This window comes from Sabethes cyaneus, chromosome 3, assembly GCF_943734655.1.
Source record: "Sabethes cyaneus chromosome 3, idSabCyanKW18_F2, whole genome shotgun sequence".
Taxonomy (NCBI): Eukaryota; Metazoa; Arthropoda; class Insecta; order Diptera; family Culicidae; genus Sabethes; species Sabethes cyaneus.
The window spans coordinates 236,756,394-236,778,491 of record NC_071355.1 but is presented as its reverse complement, the minus strand read 5'-3'; the positions used below and the strand labels follow the sequence as shown (position 1 = coordinate 236,778,491).

General features: G+C 41.7%; 3 protein-coding genes across 3 annotated transcripts in view; 2 read left to right on the top strand and 1 right to left on the bottom strand.

The window, feature by feature from the left end:
• The first annotated feature begins 1,459 nt into the window (after positions 1 to 1,459).
• On the top strand, positions 1,460 to 3,286 carry LOC128740928 (uncharacterized protein K02A2.6-like). Its single transcript, XM_053836507.1, has one exon. It carries the CDS (start codon positions 1,460 to 1,462, stop codon positions 3,284 to 3,286), a length of 1,827 nt encoding a protein of 608 aa, XP_053692482.1.
• Positions 3,287 to 3,733: 447 nt separating this feature from the next.
• Positions 3,734 to 4,785, top strand: LOC128740927 (uncharacterized protein K02A2.6-like). Its single transcript, XM_053836506.1, has 2 exons — positions 3,734 to 4,479; positions 4,683 to 4,785. The coding sequence occupies exons 1-2, from the start codon at positions 3,734 to 3,736 to the stop codon at positions 4,783 to 4,785; spliced, it is 849 nt and encodes a 282-aa protein (XP_053692481.1).
• A 3,939-nt stretch (positions 4,786 to 8,724) lies between these two features.
• The window catches only part of LOC128742333 (blastoderm-specific protein 25D), a 35,814-nt gene continuing 22,440 nt past the window's right edge, over positions 8,725 to 22,098 (bottom strand). The window contains exons 3-7 of the mRNA XM_053838664.1: positions 21,858 to 22,057; positions 11,018 to 12,498; positions 10,554 to 10,958; positions 10,193 to 10,485; positions 8,725 to 10,118 (exon numbers count right to left, since the gene is read on the bottom strand). Of these exons, the coding sequence (XP_053694639.1) occupies positions 9,832 to 10,118; positions 10,193 to 10,485; positions 10,554 to 10,958; positions 11,018 to 12,498; positions 21,858 to 22,057 (2,666 nt within the window). The 3' untranslated portion in view covers positions 8,725 to 9,831. The remainder of the gene's footprint in view (positions 10,119 to 10,192; positions 10,486 to 10,553; positions 10,959 to 11,017; positions 12,499 to 21,857; positions 22,058 to 22,098) is intronic.

The following is a 22,098-nucleotide window of genomic DNA, read 5'->3' as shown; positions in this document are numbered from 1 at the left end:
CTATGGGCTCCACAAGCAATTGCGGTCGAGCAGACTAAGTCCCCGTACAAAGTGCACCCTGTACAGGACGCTTATTAGACCGGTTGTTCTCTACGGGCATGAAACATGGACAATGCTCGAGGAGGACCTGCGAGTGCTCGGAGTTTTCGAACGACGAGTGCTAAGAATGATCTTCGGTGGCGTACAGGAGAACGGAGTATGGAGGCGTAGGATGAACCATGAACTCGCACAGCTCTATGGCGAACCCATACGATGGGCAGGGCATGTTGCAAGAATGCCGGACAACTACCCTGCAAAGATGGTGTTCGCCTCAAATCCGGTAGGATCAAGACGACCAGGAGCGCAGCGAGCAAGATGGTTAGACCAGGTGGAGCGAGATCTGACGGAGAGTACTCGGTGTCCGAGGAATTGGAGAGCGGTAGCCCTCAACCGAGTTACATGGAGAAATTTTGTTCAACAGGCTTTGTCTTAGGACGGCAAGCCACCTAAGTAAGTAAGTAAGTTTAACGTTTTCCGGAATAACATGCTGCCTACACCATTTCATAAGGGCGCAGCAGAAATTAATATCCATTTGGGATCATTCAATAATGATGTCCATTGCTTATGGGGTGAGGGGGTGTCAATTTGGTGACAGATTGTGACAAAGGGGGGGGGGGGAGGGGGTCTAGGCAAATGTGACATCCGTAAAAAAAATTGCATTTTCATCAAAAGGCAGCAAAAATATGTTTCTCAGTCATTCATCACTCATCGATTTATTTCGATTTTCGAACTTATTGTTCCAGGTGACGGTGCTTAAAAGTCAGGCACAATTTGTCAATGTTAACTAGGTAGACCACGCGTTACATTGAAGGATTTATGTAAATCAATTTCAGTTCATTTGCAATCAAAGTTTCTAGCTTTTTACTAAATATTGGAGAGAAAAGTACAATGAACTCTAAAAGCTATCGAATGAAATTAAATGAAAAAAAATCAAATGAAACCAAAGCTTCATTTCTTCATTGATTTGTAACAATTTGCAATTGAATGTTGTTAGAGCCCTTGTTCGCAGTGCCTTCAGACGGCAAAGGACGATGCCGATGATCTTGTGTCGTATTCGTGCAAAGTAAATAAAGCGTGTGTGGATTTTAAGTTGCGAGACCTATCAGAGGAACAGTTCAAATGCCTCATTTTTGTGTGCGGTTTGAAATCACCCCGTGACATTTCTCTGGAAAAAGTAGTGGAAAATTGTAAAACGTTACTGAACCTGAAGCAGGACAACAGTCTTGTGGAAAAGCAGCAATCGCGCAGTGCTATGAATGCCGTTCATAAAGAGCGGCCTCCAAAATCGAACAATAAACAAGGTGGCGGGGGACAGTAAATAACAATCATCACAAAACCCCATGTCACGAGATGAACCAGCCCACGACTGAAAATCTCGATAAAAAAGAGAAAAAAAACCCCATGTTGGTCGTGTGGGGGAATGCATTTTTCTGCAGATTGCCCATTTGGGGAACATCAGTGTCGCGAGTGCAAGAAAAAAGGTCATAAAGAAGGGTATTGTGTCTGTTTTTCGTCCGGCAACAACAGTGGCAGTAGCAAGAAGAAGTACGATGGAAAGAACAAAGATGTGAAGATAGTGTCAGTGAAGAACATCAGTCAGCAGAGGAAGTTTTCCAAAATCGAAATCAACAAGATTACAGTTCGGTTGCAGATCGACTCAGCGTCGGGTATTACGATCATTTCCAACGAATGTTGGCGGCAATTCGTAAACATCGGCGGCAAATCGAAGAGATGCTTGTGTCGTGTAGCTTCACCGAACCTCGATCTGAACATTCTGGGATCCGACTGGCTTGAGCTTTTCGAATTATGGGACGTTCCTATCAGTTCGTTCTGTAACAAAGTCACCAACCAACAGCCCTGTACGGATAATTTTCTGCGAGCCCGGTTTCCGAAAGCTTTCTCAAGTGAAATGGGACTCTGCACGAAGACAAAAGTTCGACTGACGCTGAAGGCAGATCCCAAACCAGTCTACCGTGCAAAGCGTCCAGTTGCATACAGTGTTCAAGGTGCGGTAGAAGACGAACTTCAACGATTGCAAGCATTAGGAATCCTCCAACCAGTCGATCACTCTGATTGGGCAGCACCGATCGTCGTTGTGCGGAAACCGAACGGTAGAGTCCGCATATGTGCCGATTTTTCGACGGGTCTCAACGATGTGTTGGAGTCGAACCAGTGTCCGCTTCCACTACCAGAATACATCTTTGCCAAGATGGCCGGATGTAAGGTCTTCAGTCATATTGGCCTATCCGATGCCGATCTCCAAGTGGAAGTGGACCCCCGGGATCAACCTCTCCTGACAGTTAACACCCACAAGGGTCTATTCCGCTATACTCGTCTCACGCCTGGAATCAAGTCAGCTCCGGGTGCTTTCCAGCAGATCATGGATGCAGTGGTGAGTGGCATCGGAAGAACCTGTGGTTATTTGGATGATGTGCTAGTGGGAGGACGTACGAAACAAGAACATGATCTGAATCTGAAACATATGCTTCAACGTCTGGAAGAATACGGACTTACAGTTCGAATTGAAAAGTGCAGGTTCAACACGGAAGCAGTGGAATATTTAGGGCAAATCTTGGATGGCGATGGCTTCAGACCCGATCCGGGAAAAACTTCAACTATCGCTACCATGCCGCCGCCTCAAGATGTTCCGTCACTCCGTTCACATCTTGGTGCCTTGAATTATTACGCAAAGTACATTCCGGAAATGCGAAAGTTTCGGTTCCCGATGGATCAACTCATGAAATCTGGCGCAAAGTGGATTTGGCCGGATACATGTCAGCGATCATTCAACCGATTCCGTGACATTCTGCAGCCACCGTTAGCACTCACGCACTACAATCTAACCATGGAACTCATAGTGTCAGCGGATGCGTCAAACTACGGAATCGGAACGCGAATTGCCCATAAGCTGCCAGACGGATCAGTGAAGCCGATATCGTATGCGCCAAGAAGCCTTACACCAACTGAGTCCAACTATAGTCAAATCGAGAAGGAAGGGTTGGCGTTGATCTTTGCAGTAACACGGTTCCATCGGATGTTCTTCGGACGATATTTCGTTTTGGAAACAGACCACAAGCCACTGCTAGCTATCTTTGGTTCGAAAAAGGGCATCCCATCGATCGAGCTGGAAGAAACCATGGAACACATCGTCAAGCAGTCAGTGAAAGTTCTCCCAGTTACGTTCAAGATGATTCAAACTGAAACAAAGTCGGATGCAGTTCTGAAACAGGCGAAGCAGTTCGTCTAAACAGCGTGGCCGTCCGATCAGTCCAAATTCAACGATCCACAGTTACAGCAGTTCTATCAGCGGCGCGACAGTCTCTCAGTTGTTTCCGATTGTCTCACCTACGGGGAACGACGAGTGATTCTAACGAAATTCCAAGATCGAGTTCTACGCCTTCTACACAAGGGACATCCAGGAGTAGAAAGGATGCGGTCCGTAGCACGTAACTACGTCTATTGGCCTGAAATCGACGAGCAGATCAGTCAACGTGTTCGTTCGTGCGTGGAATGTTCGAGAGCAGCCAAGACCAACCTGGAATCTTGGCCAGTACCAGAAAAACCTTGGCAGCGGATACATGCAGATTATGCTGGACCTGTTGACGGCAATTACTATTTGATTGTTGTTGATGCTCTCAGCAAATGGCTATAAGTCATCTCTACCAAGCGTATCACAACATCTGCAACTGTGGCCATGTTTCGGAAGATCTTCGCCAGAAACGGATTTCCGGAGACATTACTGACAGACAACGGTACGCAGTTTACCAGTGAACAATTCGAAGTTTTCTGCAACAACCGTGGCATCCTGCATCTGAAGACGCCACCATTCCATCCACAGTCGAACGAACTCGCCGAGAGATTCGTCGACACATTCAAGCAAGGACTTCGGAAAATCACGGCGGGGGGAGAGGCCCTCGACGAAGCAATCGATACTTTTCTACTGTGTTACCGTTCCACTCCATGTCGTAGCGCACCTGAAGGGAAGTCGCCTGCGGAACTACTGCTGGACAGGAAACTACGAACGGGAATGGATCTACCGAAATCGCCAACTTCGTACCACAAGCAAGCTGAATCCAAGCAGGAAGATCAATTCAACCGGAAACATGGCTCGAAAGCACGAAACTACGATGCCAAAGATCTGGTTTGGAATAAGGTTCACCGAAACAATACCTGGTCATGGGAACCCGATCAAATTCTAGAACGGATTGGACGAGTTATCTACAATGTGTGGCTACCTGGTAAGCGGGATCTTGTGAGGTCTCATGCGAATCAACTGAAAAAGCGGTATGAGTCAGAACAGCCGGCAACACGAGTACAACAGCAGTCTACGCAAATTCCGCTAACCGTACGTCTGGAATCCTGTGGTCTACGTGAATCTACAACAACCGAACCAGCAGAACCAGAGTCAGCCGAACCATCGCAGTTAAGGCCGCCATACACGTACGCATATATTGGGTTGGAAATAAACAAAATGTTGGAGGGTCATTCCAGTCGAGCGGCGAGCCGAACATTTTCTTCTGTCAGTTTGGTTCGTGGCACTCACACACCGGCGAGCGTGTTGGACGAACATGAATTCACCAACATTTTCGGCCAAAATGTAAGTACGTGTATGGGGGCCTTTAGATTTGCATAATGAACCACAGTCAACGGTTCCTCACCAAGCACCTGTGCAAACTCAAAGAGCTACTACTCAGCAGCAACAGAGCCAGCTTCGCCAGTCTTCGAGAGCAAGAAGACTACCCGTGAGGTATGAGCCGTACCATCTCTTCTAAGAGGGGGAGGTGTTGAGAGGACCACCTTACGAACCAACTGCAGACCACCTGGATGCTGGTCAACTCATCGTCTGGCACACCCTGTCAAAGCGATTGACGTCTACCGCTGTCAGCCGATAGCAACATTAGAATTGCATACCAGAACGTACACGACTCGCATTTAGTGAAAACCACACCGCATTCAACCCAATAAACCATCTGGTTTGTATATATCGATTGATGGTGGTCCCGATATTCGTCCAGGCTCGACAGTTTTCTATACAGATGGTTCAAAAATGGACAATCAAGTGGGAGCAGGAGTCACTGGCCCAGGAATAGACATGTCAATTTCTATGGGCAGATGGCCAACTGTATTCCAAGCTGAAATACAAGCAATTCTAGAATGTACGACTGTGTGCTTGCGCAGGAACTATAAACATTCAAATATATGCATCATGTCCGACAGCCAAGCAGCTCTAAACGCTCTAAAGTCGGCGACATGCACATCAAAACTTGTCTGGGAATGTATTCAATCACTCCAAAAATTGTCTCGTCGTAACCAAGTCAACTTGTACTGGGTCCCAGGTCACTGTGGAATTGATGGAAATGAGAGAGCTGATGCACTAGCAAGACTCGAATCATCTCATCAATTTGTAGGACCTGAGCCCTTCTGTTGCTTATCTGCTTCTGCTTTAAAAATGGAGCTAAAAGCATGGGAATGTACGAAAGTGGAATCAAATTGGAATAACACTTTCAATGCTAGGCAGTCGAAACGTTTCATCTCTCCAAACGTTTCAATTACTCGCAAAATACTGGAGCTTTCGAAGAAAGATCTAAGCATTTATACTGGTCTTATAACAGGACATTGTCCGAGCCGCTATCATCTGAAGCTAATGGGAAAACTTCATGATGATATATGTCGCTTCTGCGGCATAGAAAAAGAAGACTCGGAACACCTGTTATGCCGATGTCCGGCAATTCTCAATAAAAGATTAAGGTTCTTCGAAAGAGGGCTGTTAGAACCCTCTGATATTTGGAGAACAACTCCCAGCGCCGTAGTGCACTTCATCCGAAGTGCATCACCGGGCGGGACAAATGCTATTAGTCAAACAATGACAATCACTTCTGCTAGTGGTGCGTCATCTTGACAACATAGCTATAATAAAACGGGGAATATATCACAATAGATCAAACAAATGGTCGCAGTGATAAAAATACCCAACATGGAAAATAAAAAAAAATATATCGATTGCAACTGAGAAATACGACATAATATCTGAACGAAAAAATTATATTTCACGCCAGATAAGAACATATAAGTGCCAAACTGGAGGCAATATACGTGCGAAAATTTTGACAATTTATAATTCTATCTTGCATTTTATACAGCGGTTTTTATAACACACAACTTAATACTCCTGGATATATGATTAAGATATAACTCAATATTGCAATCATCTATACTGCTTTATAATTCATAGTTGTATATGAGGACAGGCACGACTGGAAAATAATGTATTGTTTGGTTTGTTTTGACATATTCTGATCATTATACAATTCCAATATAAAATTGACATGGAAACGAATCAATGTTAACTTTCTATTACGATGTTGTGTTATCTGGGAATCTCTGTAATTTTACTATGGTTAATAAAGTTTTAATTTGTTTGGTGTATAAAAACATCGGCGATTCATTACAGCATTTATTTCGCTAAAACTTTATATCTCAAAAACTAAAAATCATAATTTTCTGAATATTTGATATGTAAAAAGTTCCCAGCTCTCCAAAAAAATATTAAAAAATGCGGAAAGCGGAACTCTGTGGTCTTTATGAAAAAACGAACGTTTCAATCTAGGACAGGACGTGTCAAGTGTCAACCGCGGGCTTGATTCAAAATTGACCCAATTTCTGATTGGCTGAAAGCTACGAGCAACCGTTGACTGGAAAATATAACGCGGTGTCGCTTTCAGTGTTGCTGAAACTCATTACTGGGAATACGACAATGAGTTATCATTTCCGAATTTTGATTTCTTTTGTATTCTGAAGTTCTATGCTAGGTTCTACATTAGTTTCGTTTGTACACGAAGAATTAATTAAGAACTAATTAAGCAAATGGAACTGAATTTAGAATATGGGTGCTCTAGGAAGCAGGAATTTTGATTTTCCTTTACGAAGCAACATGTGCAAAGGGCCTATGTGCAAAAGAGAGATTCTCTTCGCATCCCCTATCTTCCTATCTATCACGGCGATGCAAATGCACTTGAACGGATTAATTTTACATGAAACGGTTGCTGGCGTTATTAGTTAGCTATTGGTTAAGAAAAATTGCATTACAATGCATTTATGTCGCCGTGATAAACGTAAGAGAGGAGACGCAAAGAGAATTTCTCATTTGCACATAGGCCCCCTTCAATTACGTAGTCGTGCTAATGTAAGAACTAGTATCAATCTTAAATAACGTTGGACACTACTATTACACTATTTTTTATTCTTATAATAAGTATAAAATTACGTTCGTGCCGACCGGTTTCGGGTAAGTAGTTGCCCATCTACGGGGCCGAGTCCAACAAAAAAACGTCCACATTCGGGGCCGTAGAGTATCACCTAGATAATTAGCATCTTGTAGAGCGCGAGTTTCGTACGGAGCTGCAGGCCACGGGACCATCGTTTTCACATTTTATTCTTATAATCACTCATCTTGCGCAGAAGGATCATAACTATAGTAAGCAGAGCTAATCTTCTCTCGCGCACTGGAGGTAAGAGACTATTTGCCATGTGGTACGTCTTCGACATCCGAAAGGATCCGAATCAATCAGAATATGGTCGATCTGAGAGCAGTTATGTTTCCGAATATTCCATCGTGCAAAATAAATACTACAGATAGTCATTTCTCTGGCTGCAACAATGGTCGTTTGGAGTAGAGTGGTGGCTGTAGAGAAAACAAGGCGAAAGAAACTTTTACGTCCGACCTGTGCATTTGTGTCCTCGATAACCATCTTTATGTCATGTCCTGGACAGTCCCCATATGTGAAGTCGCATAGAACTTCACCTTCACGTCATCGGATTTGTCGTTCGTTGGTGCAACACATTTACCCTTACTCCTCAACTCGCGTAGACGGTTATTAATAGGCCTGCACCTGATGCGCCTCTTGTATTTTACATGCAATACGAATCGGACTCCATATTCTGCTTTATTGATGCCACTGTAGTAGATCGTATTCTTAAATGTCACGCCAACAGTAGATGCTTTGCCAGAATACCCGCGCGTGCTGGCTATAGTTGGCGAGTGTTTCATAAGTCAGCCGCCCGCACCGGATCAGTCGCTGGTGACGCCGCCCCTAAGCTAGGAAACAACCGCGTAGCTGACAGGAATGGAAGTAAGAAATTATGCCACATTTTCTCACACTGATTTTCATGCGATTTGCAGAATACCAATCTACAATCCAGTTTATCATGTGTCATAGCTGCCTGGAAGCTGGAAATCACAGTAGACTTTATCCTAAAGAAAATTTTAAGATCTAAAATTTACAATTTGTGAGATATAATGCTATAATGCTACGGACTTTACAAAACTAGTCGGTGTACCCAACGCTAATTTCCGATCCGTGTAAATACTATCAACTTGGATGTCTCATTGGGAAGAACCACCCTATAGTATTCACTGGTATCTAAATATCTCCATTGTCTACTGGTTAGTAAACTGATCACACTTCGGGAAATTCACTAGCACGGATTTTTTTACTCATTTTAGCAGATTTTTGTCCTTTCAATCACAAACTAGACACAATTTCCAATTTTGTTTGACATTTCGCACGAGCTAAAGTGAAAAAAAGTTGACAGTTCAAATCACAGCCTACCTCGTCGTTTAGTTCTTTTTCAACATCTATCAAGAAATGAAATAATTGAATCACTATTCAGGACAAAGGTGTAGGTATTTTATTCACAATTCATTGCTCTTACGATAAACTATCAAATATGTCTTTTCTGGCTAATTTGCTCTAATTTTCTCTAACCGACAAAATAGAAATCGCTGTTCTATTATTATATGTAGTTTGTTTTCAAGTAATTACGTTTGCATAGTCGTAGTTTAGTTCTGTTCTTGTATAGATTATAGTTACTTCTTGAAGCGAATAGGCCTGTTGTATGCAAATAGTAAAACCACACGATAAAGTTCATGCAGTGTAAAAAAGAAACGTTCCACATAATACGGTTGGATAAAAATGCGAAAACATTTATACACAACAACAAAACATTCAAACAAAACGGAACAATTAGTTAACTTTCTCAAAATTTAAGGCCAATTTGATGGTTGGTAGTTTATTGGTGATGCCCAGCTCTGGTGCTGCTTGGTGTGATGTTTTAGTTTTCCATGATACGGCCCCGTTATCATCACAGAACTGGCGCTAGAAAGGCTTTCGCGTAGTTTGTGTTTTTATAGTATGTAGTTTGACTAATTAATACCAATTGTTTTTACTCAGTCATTGTGAGGTGTTTCCTGCTTCGGTTGAAAATGAAACAATGAAAGTTTGAATTGCTACTCCATTCGAATGAGTGAGGAAACAATTCGAATGCAGGTAGCGACTGGTTGCGGGTGATTTAGTTGCTCACCTACCGGTTTCCGTTTTCTTAATAATTACTCTCTTTCACAGGGAGAATCGCTTCTATCTAATCAGGTATAAAATAAATTATGTGTATTTTGTTCCATGAAACGTAGAATTGCCAAACAATTCAGTAGAATTTACATACCTAACTTTAAACAATTTTAGTACATAAATAAATTTTGTGTATCGTCGCTATGAAAACTGCTTCATGCTAGCTCTAGTATTTTGGTGCGTTGTTTAGAAATAGTCCAACATTTGGAACATGACTACTACTTCTCAAAAGTTTTGTATCATTACACTCACCCATCGAGCACGGAAGTGCTCTCCAAAGACGTCACAGTAAATATGGGTTCATACTTCTAAGTTCTAGACATTAAAACGAAACAACCTTACAATCATGACACGTTAGTATACTCCTCCGAGCCGCTCGGTCGCGATATTACGGCAACCCGGGCATGATACCGCTCAGCTGGCTCGGATGGTGTGCCGTCGCCTGATGGTGCGCGTTGGCTGTGGCCTGCGAAAGCTGCTGCAACAGAGTGGCGCGCGCTTTCTGCTGCTCCAGCCGCTGGACCTGTGTCATCAGGTGTGAATTTTCCACGTACAGATCCTTAACGAGCAAATCGTTACTGGCCAGCCGGGTTGCCTGGTCGGAAATGACCATACTTTGCGCCTCCAGCCGGTTTCGTAGTTCCGTTATTTCACTGCGCTGCTGCTGCCAAATTTCTGTTTTGGGGGAAATGAAAAAACATGTTTGTTATTAATGGATGGTACAGCTTTTCGACCGGTAGACCACGTACGATGTAGGATATTTTCCGAATACATTTGCTGCTGCTTCATCACCTGCTGCTGATGCCGTATTTTCTGCTCAAGATGTTGTATCTTCTGGGTTTGGTTCGGATGAGCCGTCTTGGTGTAGGCCCGGGCCAGAATTGGTTTAGCTTCGCACAGCTGTTGGAACTCCGCCTTCAAACAATCCCGCTGATGGGTTAACTCCTTAATCTCATCCTGCAGCTGCAGCTGCATCAAGCGCAACTGCTTCAGCTGATCTTGAGTTGCCGATGCAATGTCAGTTTGTGACACGGATTTGTGACTACATTATAGAATAAGTCAGAAATAAAGTAAAGATAGTAGAGCTTACGATAAAAATGTTATACTCACATGCTATGAGTCGAAGCCAAACTATGCATACTCCGTGCGGATTTCACGGATCCTGTGTCCGAGCTATCGACCAAATCAGCCTGATGATCAATCGCCCCGCATGAAGCCACATCACTCACAGAAGCCGTAGGCTTCTGAATTGGAGAAATTGTTCGATTGAAGCCCGAATCTTCGTTACTTGTTGCCAGCAGCTGATCGTCATCATCACCTTCACAGTGAGACGGATTTCGACGAACTTCACCGATGATGTCCGCTGGGTTATTCTGATTCACCGACTTCAGCGGCCAGTTTGGATTCTGATAGTCGCGAGTCGGTGCTTGGATTGTACCTTGTTTCATCAGATAACTGATGGGAGAGCTTGCTGGACTATCAATTTCCGGTGTTTCTACGCGAGGTGGCGTTGCTCTAAAAAAAAGAAAATCTAATAAAAATTGATTCACCAAACAAACAAATCATGTACTTACAGCATTGCTTCCGATGAATATTTGGTCAACTGTTCAAACTCGACAATTCGGTTTCGCAGTCGGTCAACTTCGTGGCTCTTCTCCTCGATCATTCGTTGAGCCTCCTGTAGCTCCAGCTCCAGGTCCAAGTATTGCTGTTCAAGAATATCCTTCTCCTCAATCGGCGAAAGCCGTCCGTCATCAGCTTTGCTGCTACCTTGACCAGCAAACTGTTCCTCATATTCTGCCATCTTCTTCAGCAGCTCATTAAACTTATCGTCCGAAATTCGTTGTTCTTCCTCAAACAATTGACGTTCTTCGTTGACCTTATTCTGCCAGTAATCTTCGCAAGCTTCGTACTCCTTGCTCATTTGTTCCAAACTAGCTTCCAGCTCTTCGCAACGAATCTTCAGTTTGTCCTTTTCCGAACGTTCCGCACCCTCGGCCGATGCAGTCTCTTGACGTTCCGCTTCAGTCTTATCCCCGGAAGAGCCAGTCTTATGTTCTTCCAGTTTCTTCTCCAACTCCTCAATTTTAACCTTCAACTGTCGAACCTCCTCGTCGTTGAAACTAGACTCATTATTGCTCGAGTAATCATGTGAAATTCCCGACGAAGCCATTGTACTATCAACTTTCATTCCAAGCTCGGATTGCAGCGCCACCCAATCCCCACTAGAGTCCGACTCATTCTCCAGTTCCTTACTACACTTACGCAGTTTTCCCAACCGTGGACTCTCGTCCGAAAGGCGAGCCTTACTGGGGGAATCACCCTGTCGCTTCCTAGCGGCACTAGCATTTTCCTCACCGCCAACACCAGCCGATTCTACCACCACCGGTGACACTTCCAGCGTACTGGTTCGGCTAACGCCACTCCTCTTCGGTTTAAACCTGGCTAGCTCCACACCCAACATCTCGATTTCCGCGCTCAACTCATCATTCTTATCCCTCAACTCAGAATTCTCACACTGTAGCAACGAAATCTTTTCAATCAACTCGAGCACTTCGACGTCATCCTTCCGACCGAATCCATCATCCACATCGTTCCGGTTATTCTCCTCCAGCTCAGTAATATCCTTATTCAACCGAATGTTCTTCTCCAGCAAATCGGCCATCTCTTTGGTGAGGTTCTCCTGCTCGACGCGTAGACTGTCGTTCTCGTCCGCTAGCCGGCTCATTTCCGCCTTTTGTCTGCTCTCCTCCAGCTCGAAGGCGTGAATTCGTTTCTCCAGAGCTGCGTTCGCACCGGTTAGCTGCTCCCGCTCGAAGGCCAACTGCGAAGTCAGTTCCTTAACGGTTTCGTGATGACGCTGCTCCAGTAGGCGAATCTTGTTTCGGGTGGCCGCTTCCAACGAGTTGTGGCGTTCGTCTACCTCCTGGGCAATCAGCAGAGCTCGCTGGTTAACTTCCTTGTTGTCAGCGTACAGCTTTTTGTTCTCCTCTACCAACTGAACGAAAGCCTGCCGGAGAGCACTGTTTTCCGCTTTATGCAGCGCTTGAGAGGCCTGAAAACAGAATGCAGAGAAAATGTGAGTGATCGCTTAGTAGGGTGTAGTGCCGGGCAGAGCAGGTAGTTTGAATAAAGGAAGAGGTTCTATTTTGTACTTTGGAGGCGTATTTATTGTATTCTCTTAGGTAGTAACCAACGTAGTGTAAGTTTTTAACACCCCATAGATTATGTCTCCAACACTCTTGCCAAAAAGGATGAACCACTAATTACATACCTACAGTTATTTGAGAACAAGGGGAGGTCTCAAAACAATCAAAACCGAACAAAGTTCATCAAATATTTTTGTTTTTAAACCTGCGGTTGCTGTTTTCTGAAAAATTTACTCAGCTTCATGAAACGGTTCGAAACAAAGCAAAAACAAGTCTAATCAAGTCGCAGCAAACTGCGATTACGGACAGCTACCTATTTTTCCCTGCGTAGAATAAGCACAAACTACAATCAAACATAATGTTCACATACGGGAGAGCCTACTATTTTTTTCTTTGAAAAAAAATAGCTGAAAAACTTGAAAAGATTGGTGGCAATATAGTTGCCACAGCCCGTCTGGAGCAAAACGTTGGTGGCAAAGTTTTTGCCACTTCCTCACAGGATCACTTTGAAAAAACTGATCAGGTTTATGAGTACAAAAGAGATTTTTCTTTTAATTCTACAATTAGACGAAGCATTTGTGAACATTTAATTTGTTAAATAGTTGGAAAACTTGAAAAAATTGGTAAGTAGAATATTACCAAAACAGTTACCAATTTAAAAGTTTTTCTACGAATTTAAACCAAATTTAGCGCTGACGCTCAAAAGTCAAGAATTGTTTCCAAAAAAGTGGCTCCCAAATCACCATTTTTACAATTTCAGCAATCTAAAACCATTAAAATTGTTGCCAAACGTTGTCATTACCTACCTACTAACTACATAATATTTTAAAATGATATTGTTAGAGAAACAAACAAAATATTTTTCGTTGCTTATATCAGATGGTGAGCCTCGATGTGTACTTTCAATGTGTGTACAAATAACAGTTGCATTGAGGATTGATAAGAGCGACCTTCAATCAACGAGAAGTTTGTCTTCCAAAGACAGCCAGAAAATAGCTAGAATGTCAACGTTAGAATGTTGTCAATGTTTAAGGAAGAGCTCTAACTGTCCAGAATCAGGCACTGCCTTGTATATGGTGCTGGCTGACACGGTAAATGCAGATGAAGAGGGAGTTTGCTCATTCGACTTTCAATGATTGATAACAAAATGTACTTCATAACTGAGAGAATTAATAAGGCAACCCATAACGCTGCAAATTTCATGCATGACCAATAAATTCCTTCACATGTAATTTGACTGTTAATTGACTATAACTATAAATACATAAATCAGACCTTATGTTATGGACCCCGCCCGTTTAACCGCCCAGTTAACTTCGAGGTACGATACTGGTCTAACAAGCCAGTCATCGTATGTTCGAATCTCTAGGATTTTTGCACTAGCCTCGTAACTATCCTGTAGGGTCAAGTCTTTGAAAGACGTTAAGGCCACAAGCTTCCCTTTTTTGCTAAAGCTGGACGGATACAATGGACAGAGTATGGATGCCGGACAGTTATCCTGGGCTTCAAATCCGGTAGGAACAAGACCACCAGGAGCGCCTCGTGTAAGGTAGAGCAGGCGAAGGGATCAGAAACCTGGCGACAAGTACCTACACGGTGTTTAGGAAATTGCCCACAGCCCACAACCAAGCTAATTAGAAAAAAATTTGTTCATCAGGCTATGTCTTGGGACGGAAAGCTAATCAAATATTTAATAGTCACCATTATAAATTATCTCAGCCATGATTGTTGATTCCATGAAAAATGAAAATGGTTACCACAGTAACACGGCAGCGAATAACAGCAAATAATAGTTATCATAGCAATGGAAAGAAGTTCTGGATACAGCACGAGCCACCCCGACCACGCCAATACAAACTCAAGAACCAAAGGAGTCTGAAGCTGTCTGTAAATCATCCGTCAATATGCAATCGTCGTTACCGACGATCATGGCTACAAACTTATGTTTAGAATAAGTGGATGTGAGTTGTGTGCTCGTGGGTCCAGCAAAGCTGTAACTTAATGTAACGTAACTACGAGGGCACATACTATGGACTACATCCGACCATTACTCACGAGCTAATGAAAAACTAGTGCTTGTCCTGTCCACTCGGTCATTTGGGATAACTCTATATATCATTTACATCCTCAGGACGGACATTGCCAAAGAGCAAAGCAATGCCTTAATGCTACATTCCGCTGTCGAAAACTTAAATTTCTGTTTTCATTCGACAGACTTCGACGCCAACTGTTAGAATATTTTGGCAATAATGATTTTATGGTTGTTGACCTAGTCCAAGAAATTGTGGAACCTTTGGACATTCTATTCAACTCTTTCCTTCGTACTAGCCTGAGACGTACTAGCTATTTTCCATCCCTATGGAAGGTTTCGCATTTAACCCCGATATATAAGAAAGGCAATCGTTCTGACGTAGGAAATTATCGCGGGGTGGCTATTCAGTCTGCTATACGAAAGCCTATCCAGCTTTCCACCAGCGATAATGGCGGCTGACGGGTACAACTTTCTTAAGGGCACAGTTCGGTTTTGACATTCAATGCAGGAGCGTTTCTGCGGTTACTATGGAAGCCAATACGGTTGTTTGTCGGTTGAGTGGAAAAACGTAAACATTGTTTAGTTTTCGCAGACCAACCGAAAAGGAATTTAGCTATACAGAAGCGCAGGTTTGTGGCTATTTTTTGCTGAAATATTGTTACATTGATCCAATGCAAAGATTATTCCATAAAACGATAGCTTAGAAAGCACAAAAATTCGCTTCCCTTCAACTAAATTCCTCTTCGGCTGATACTAAACAACCCAGCAAACATTTTCGTACGTATATCAAAGTAACAAATATGAAATATGTTCCGATATATATCTAGAAAAATTGCATTACATGCACGAAACCGGCATATGCGTACTATTTTGGAGGCGATATACGTACTGCAGATTATACGAAAATAATTCACATTCATAAGTATTTGTATACGATGAAATCCGACTCAACATGATTAGTTCCGTAATGCTATACAATTCTGTGATAAAAATCGCATGTGAATCAGTTACCATCATTTCGTACGAATAAATGTAAACTAGGGTGCGCTTTATTAAGCTTTATGTACGAATTCGAGTTTGTTTAGCGATATTTAAGATAATTTTCATACATTATTATACGATTTGTGGTTTGCTGGGAATGTTGTCATTTTTCCACTCAACCAGCAAACAACCGTAGTGGCTTCCATAGTAACCGCTCCTGCATTGAATGTCAAAACCGAACTGTGCCCTTCAGAAAGTTGTACACATCAGCCATGGATCGCTCGTGGAAAGCGGGATATTAACCATGCAGAACGCAGTATGTGAAAGTTAACGGCGAAGTTTCACAGCCATTGATCGTAAACTCAGGTGTGCCGCAAGGAAGTCATCTAGGCCCTTTACTTTTCGTACTGTTGATGAACAATCTTCCCACCTTCATCCACAGAGAAAATAAATGTCAAACTGTTCTTACCAGTTACCAGTAAAGACCGTCAAACATTGTTTTGTCCTGCAACAAGATTTACTGAACTTCGGGGTATTCTGTATTGACTATGGGTTGTCAGTAAATCCAGGGAAATGTTTTATCTTGACGTTAACTAGAAGATCAGCACCAATTGTATTCAAATATAACGACGAATAAATAGATAACCCGCGAGTGACACTGATACGGGACTTAGGAGTTGTGTACGATGAAAAACTCTCGTTCAACTGCCACATCAATAATTTAGTCAAGAAATGTTTGCACTAGTGCGTCGATTCGGCCACGAACTTAACAATCTGCCCACTATATTTACTGGCTTAGTTCGATTCAAACTAGACCTTGCGAGTACCGCCTGGCCTGGAGAACGCAGTACACCTATCAAATCAATCGGAAGGCATTTAGAAAAAAGTCGTATTATCTGGTCGAGTAAGAAGCCAGGTGTTCAGCGACAAATTGAGTCTGAACAGCGTATGAAGTAGTGCTACGATCCTAGCGACTCTTACAGTCTCTCCCTGTTGTGATTTCGAACATGCGACGAATGGCTAGCTAGACCAACGTCGTATTTCGAGGCCTACTGGGCGGTTTACCAGACAATAGTTGGGATTTTACCCTCTAACGGGTCAGACCGTCCGTAGACGGCCTTCACTTCTGAAGTCTAAGAAATTTGTTTTTAATTGAATATAAGAAAAATGTGTTCAACACAGATTTCTTGACATTTTGATGTTAATATCACATTCTGGCCATGCATTCAAAACTTATCATCTTTCAAAATCAAGACTCGAGGAAAACTTCAAAAAAATTTTTGCTGTCAGTATTTTACATGCTTTATTTTAATCCTGTAATATATCTGAATTAAAAAATATCTGGGCAGAGCATTAGTCATGAAAAAGGAAAATTGGACTATTTCTTACCTGGCGCTCCTCCAGATAATAATTTTTGCATAAAAATCAAAACTTGAGCTTCTCTTGAGTGCATCGCTTTTACGATGTTGCCTGTTAGAGGGGCTAAAAACAGGAAACTTTGAACATTTTTTAAGCCCTTGAAAGTTCGACAGCAGATCTCAGCAGAATACAGAATCCGAGTGCCGCGCCAACCGGTGATAGTGGAACAGTGATGGATCAGAAACCGCGGCAGCAGCACACTATAATATTATCGATGAATCGTTAACCAAACCAACAAAACAAAAGAAGCATAGCAACTCTATTGTATACAGAAAAAAATTGGCAGCATTATAAGTTGATTTGCATCAGCTACGACGAAAACAGTTAAGCAACTACGCTCGATGCTTTGCCCATACTGCCAACTCCACATAGAGCGAAGAAGCTAGACATCGTGAGGTAGTTGGTGTCCACCGGAAATACATAACCAACCCGGCGTTTATAGCATCCCCTCCTTTCGGAGAAAAGTCACAAAAGTCGAGAGCGTTGAACGGAACCCGCCCAGCGATGCAGCGCGACCGTAAAGTGCAGCAAAAGCTGAGAGGGAAGACCGTCAGACGGAAGACCGTCTGTGCCTTGAACCGGAAGGTCGGAACAACCAGCCAAACGGCAAAAAAGTACATTACCCAAAATGGACTTTTTTATACGAAAGCATTAGTCAAGGCCGATCGTGTCTGAGCAACAGCCAACCACCCAGAAAGAGCGGTTGGGAAAAAACATTCTTCTGGCAAAGCGCGAAGTCGTGGTCATAATGAATGATGAGGCCTGCTTGACGCTGGGCGGCAACGATTGGCAGAGGATCGGATGGATTACGTCTCTGAAACTTGCATGAACTGGCCACCCCACTATGGGCCAGAAATTAAAATTTCGGGACAAAAATATTTGCGGTTAAACGGCATGTCTCAGCTCAATGTGGTCTTCGGCAACTTTTTGAATGAAAAAATGATGCATCTTTTGAAGGGGTCGTCCAATATTTAGGTGTTACTTTAACAACAATTTAAGTAATAACTTTTTGAGTAAATTTTTTTTTCACCTGTTTGGTTTTAAAATATTAAAGATAAACCAATTTCAAGTATTTTTTCTGAAGATATCAAACTTCTACCTTTTACCCACCTTTGTTTATAAACGACCCCTCAAGTCACATTTCTTTTTGTAACATATTTATTTCAACCGACAGTTCAATGTGTTGTTCTAGACATTTTGCACATAAAAGAGGAAAGTTTTTGATGAAGACCGTTTTGCTTTTTCTGCATTAATAAGATATAACTGTTTTTAGGTTAAAAACCGTCTGATAAAAATGTGTATTTTTTCAAGGATGCTGTCTTCGGAGAAGTAAAATAATAAAATATAGTGCATCTTCCTGCACTATTAGGGTGACCATGAATTCACCTATTCAGGTGATACAAACTTTTGTTTTCTTAAATAAATTTTAAAAAAAAGTTTTTTTTTCTCCAAAAGTTGCAGAATATACTAAAATAAGCAACTTTGCTGAATAAGGTAACTATCTATCTCTTACCAGTTGCGAAATATAATGATATGTTAAAAAAGAGCACTTACAAATCAATTACACTCAATAACTTTGCACACAATTTTTTTATTGCTTTCAAATGTTCTACAAAGTTATTCAGTATGTTGAAATACATATTTTCTGTTAGGACTGTTTGACGCTAGGACGCATATTTATTAAGTTATTGAATATATGAAAAAAAATCCGCGCTATTCCCAGGTATTCCAAGCCATAGTATTCCCAGGTATTCTCTGAAATACACATTTGGGCAGATAGCTTTAATAATTCCCTACAAATTGGTATGCAAACTAATTGCAGATACTTGCTAAGATGGCTAAGATATTCGGATTTTTCATCAGACGGGTTTCAACCTAAAATCAGTTATATCTTATTAATTAATGCATATAAAGCAAAACAGTCTTAAGCAAAAATATTCCTCTTTTATGTGCAAAATATTTTCTGAATATCACACTGAGCTGTCTGTTGAAATAAATATGTTACAAGAAGAAATGTGACTTGAGGGCTCGTTTATAAACAAAGGTCTATTGCTGAAAATGGGTAAAAGATAGAAGTTTCATATCTTCAGAAAAATTACTTGTAATTGGTTTATCTTTAATATTTTGAAACCAAACTGGAGAAAAAAAGTTTACTCAAAAAGTTATTACTTAAATTGTTGTTTAAGTAACGCTTAAATATTGGACGACCCCTTCAAAATATGCATCAATTTTTTATTCAGAAAGTTGCCGAAGACCATATTGAGCTGAGACATGCCGTTTAACCGCAAATATTTTTGTCCCGAAATTTTAATTTCTAGCCCATAGTGCGCCATGCTCTTTGTTATTATTTTAATAGTTTGATTTTGTTGGCAGTTGCAAGCAGCGAATATTTTATTCTCCGGTCGGATTTCTATCGTAATCGTTGGGAAACGAAATGTGAAACTGATTAAACACGCTAGATCAGTACAAAAAATCGTGTTTATGTGCATTGTCTGGAAAGGGTCCTTCTGTGGCTGACGATCCGGGCCGCAGTTCTTTTCTTCGAGGCTTGCGGTGAGAGGAGAGATATATAGTACGAATAACTATCAGTACGAATTACTTGACAGAAGTTGCCGCTTTTATCAAGAAGTTTCACGTGATTGATCATTGGAGGAAATGAACCGGCTGAAGATAAACGTTGTACCAAAGACTGCCATCTCATCATCCCCTAGCTGTGACCTGCAGAAATAAATTCTTTGGGGGAACCACAAACTCGAAAAATTTCGCTGGCAAAACGGAGAAGCAGCTGATCGCCAAGTTTATGAAAAAACTGAAGAACATATGCCGACATCCATTTGTTCCCTTGAATTATTTTTTGTAGTTTTTTCGTAGCCAACCGAAATTATACCATTTTTATAATGCATACAAATAAATTCATTCAGAAAGCATTGTCGTCTTTGAAATTTTCGAATGATCGAAGGTATTTATACTTTTAATATGCACCATCAGCTAGTACCAAAAAAACTGCTTGACGTCGTAAAACCCCTGACGACAAAATGCAACGAGAGTTGATGCTCTGCGGTATAATGTGCCTGTGTCAAAACGAATATTTGAGTAACATTTTTGAATTTTCAGAATCCACTTGCTTTAAGTGCCACTTTTCAACGGTGACTTTCGGACGATCCGACGACGCTTCGAAAAGCATTATCCCATGGCAATGCAGATCGCTGGAAATCGGCATATTGAGATATTGATATTGACACATGGACATGATTTGTCAGAAAAACGCAAACAATCAAAGGCAAGGCAAGGTGTATCGGATGAACTGAAATCGTAGCAGAACCATTACAACTTCCTGCATAAAATTGCTCTCTAGCGTCGATCAAGCCTCTTTCTAGGGCTAGTTATAGGAATGGTACAGGCTAGAGGAGCGAAATGAGTCCTCTTGTTACAGACCAGATTAGCCTCTTTCGCTTAAAACAACAAGATTTAAGCATCAAAAAGCATCTCAAAATTAAAAACTGAAGTGAATGTGCCAGAAAAATCTGGGCCGGTATGGATTAATCAACGGTGATATTTGATTAACAATGATCGAAGAACACGAATCGAGGAATCAATATTATTAAATCCAACTCAGCACAATGCAATGGACGTTTCAAGAATTTACGCTTAAGAATAAATTCTTGAAACATTGCAAAACTTTTGGGTTTTATTAAATTGACGATAAATAATAGTCAACAATTTTATAGGAAAAACCGCTTATACGACACATACATTTTCGTTGCATTCGTCGGCCTTATTTATGCACCTTACTCGACCCAAATGCAAAATATTCACATTGTGGCGTCCTTCAAATATCAGAATAACATGCGGGCTTGAAAAGAAAAGCCGTTTCAAATCAGCGTACCACGAATATTAAAAAAAAAGTTGAGGCGACACAAATAGCCTAGACTATGATAAACATTTTGCAACAGCATTCAGCGAGCAATATTTCCACCGCATTCCTTCTTGAATTTTCTTCACTACTCGTCAATCACTTGTACAAATAATTCAATTATCTATAATTATGTTTTAGACTAACTTTTAGCGTCCGAACAGGTGCAAAAATGTCACTGTCAGGAAAAATTTTCTTTATCAATATTAAACTCTGATGTTTAAACAAAGCATTACTATTTGTGTGTGTTATTTTTTTCCTCATCCTTTCTTTCGCTCATTAACTGGATTCCAAGAATCGATTACTTCTTCTGATAAGTTCTTTGTGAGGTACAAAATACCCATGAGATAACTGAACTTGAGAAATGCCAGTCACAATTCCGTGAATCACACTGATCTTTAGTTGCATATGGGTAAAAATTGTCGCATCCCATTAAAGGAGGAAATTAATAACATCGCAATAATAAACATTAGACCTCTTGAGCGTCCCCGTAGAATCAACATCGTACGGCTGCTGGTTTGTTTGACCATGAGACGGCGAAACTTGGGTAAGCTATCATCAATTAGCAGGCGGAATCATTCCAACGCAAACAAGCGCAACAGAGCAGTTGGATGACCGATTTCTTGTACAGTGCGCCGTTCGGGTAGATATCTATTTCGAAGAATAACGCTTTAAAATGCAGACGCATTTCACGGAAAATTGGATTCGATCTATTCGAACGCAGTAAACCCACGTTTGGACATTCATCTCAGGTTTTTTTCGTTCGATTTCAATGAGCACAAAATTTAAACTCTGCCAATTAAATCTTCAATTCCATTTTCCCCCTCACAGTTGAAACTCGATTAGCAATGCAAATGCCGTTCGCGGTCGCACCACCGCGTAGGAGTACGTAGCCGTACAACACACCGCAGCTCACTTACCTTCACAAAGGCATACGTTTCGCTGCAATCGCCCAGTCGCTGCTGTTCGTCCTCTAGGGCGCTAGCCAAGTTTGTCACCTGAATTTCATCGTCGTAGAATCCGAGATCGTGCAGCAGGTTTCTCGCGTCGACGATTCCAGCCGACTCCCACATGTCGATAATAATAGACGACGAAAGTGATCCAATTTCGGCCGTCCAATCTAAAACGGCAACAAAACGAAATTCATCACGGTGTACCATC

Coding starts and splice junctions, on each gene's coding strand:
- LOC128740928 (XM_053836507.1), top strand. CDS start 1,460: ATGCATTTTTCTGCAGATTGCCCATTTGGGGAACATCAGTGTCGCGAG.
- LOC128740927 (XM_053836506.1), top strand. CDS start 3,734: ATGTTTCGGAAGATCTTCGCCAGAAACGGATTTCCGGAGACATTACTG. Junction 4,480..4,682: donor CAGTTAAGGCCGCCATACAC/GTACGCATATAT, acceptor AATGAACCACAG/TCAACGGTTCCTCACCAAGC.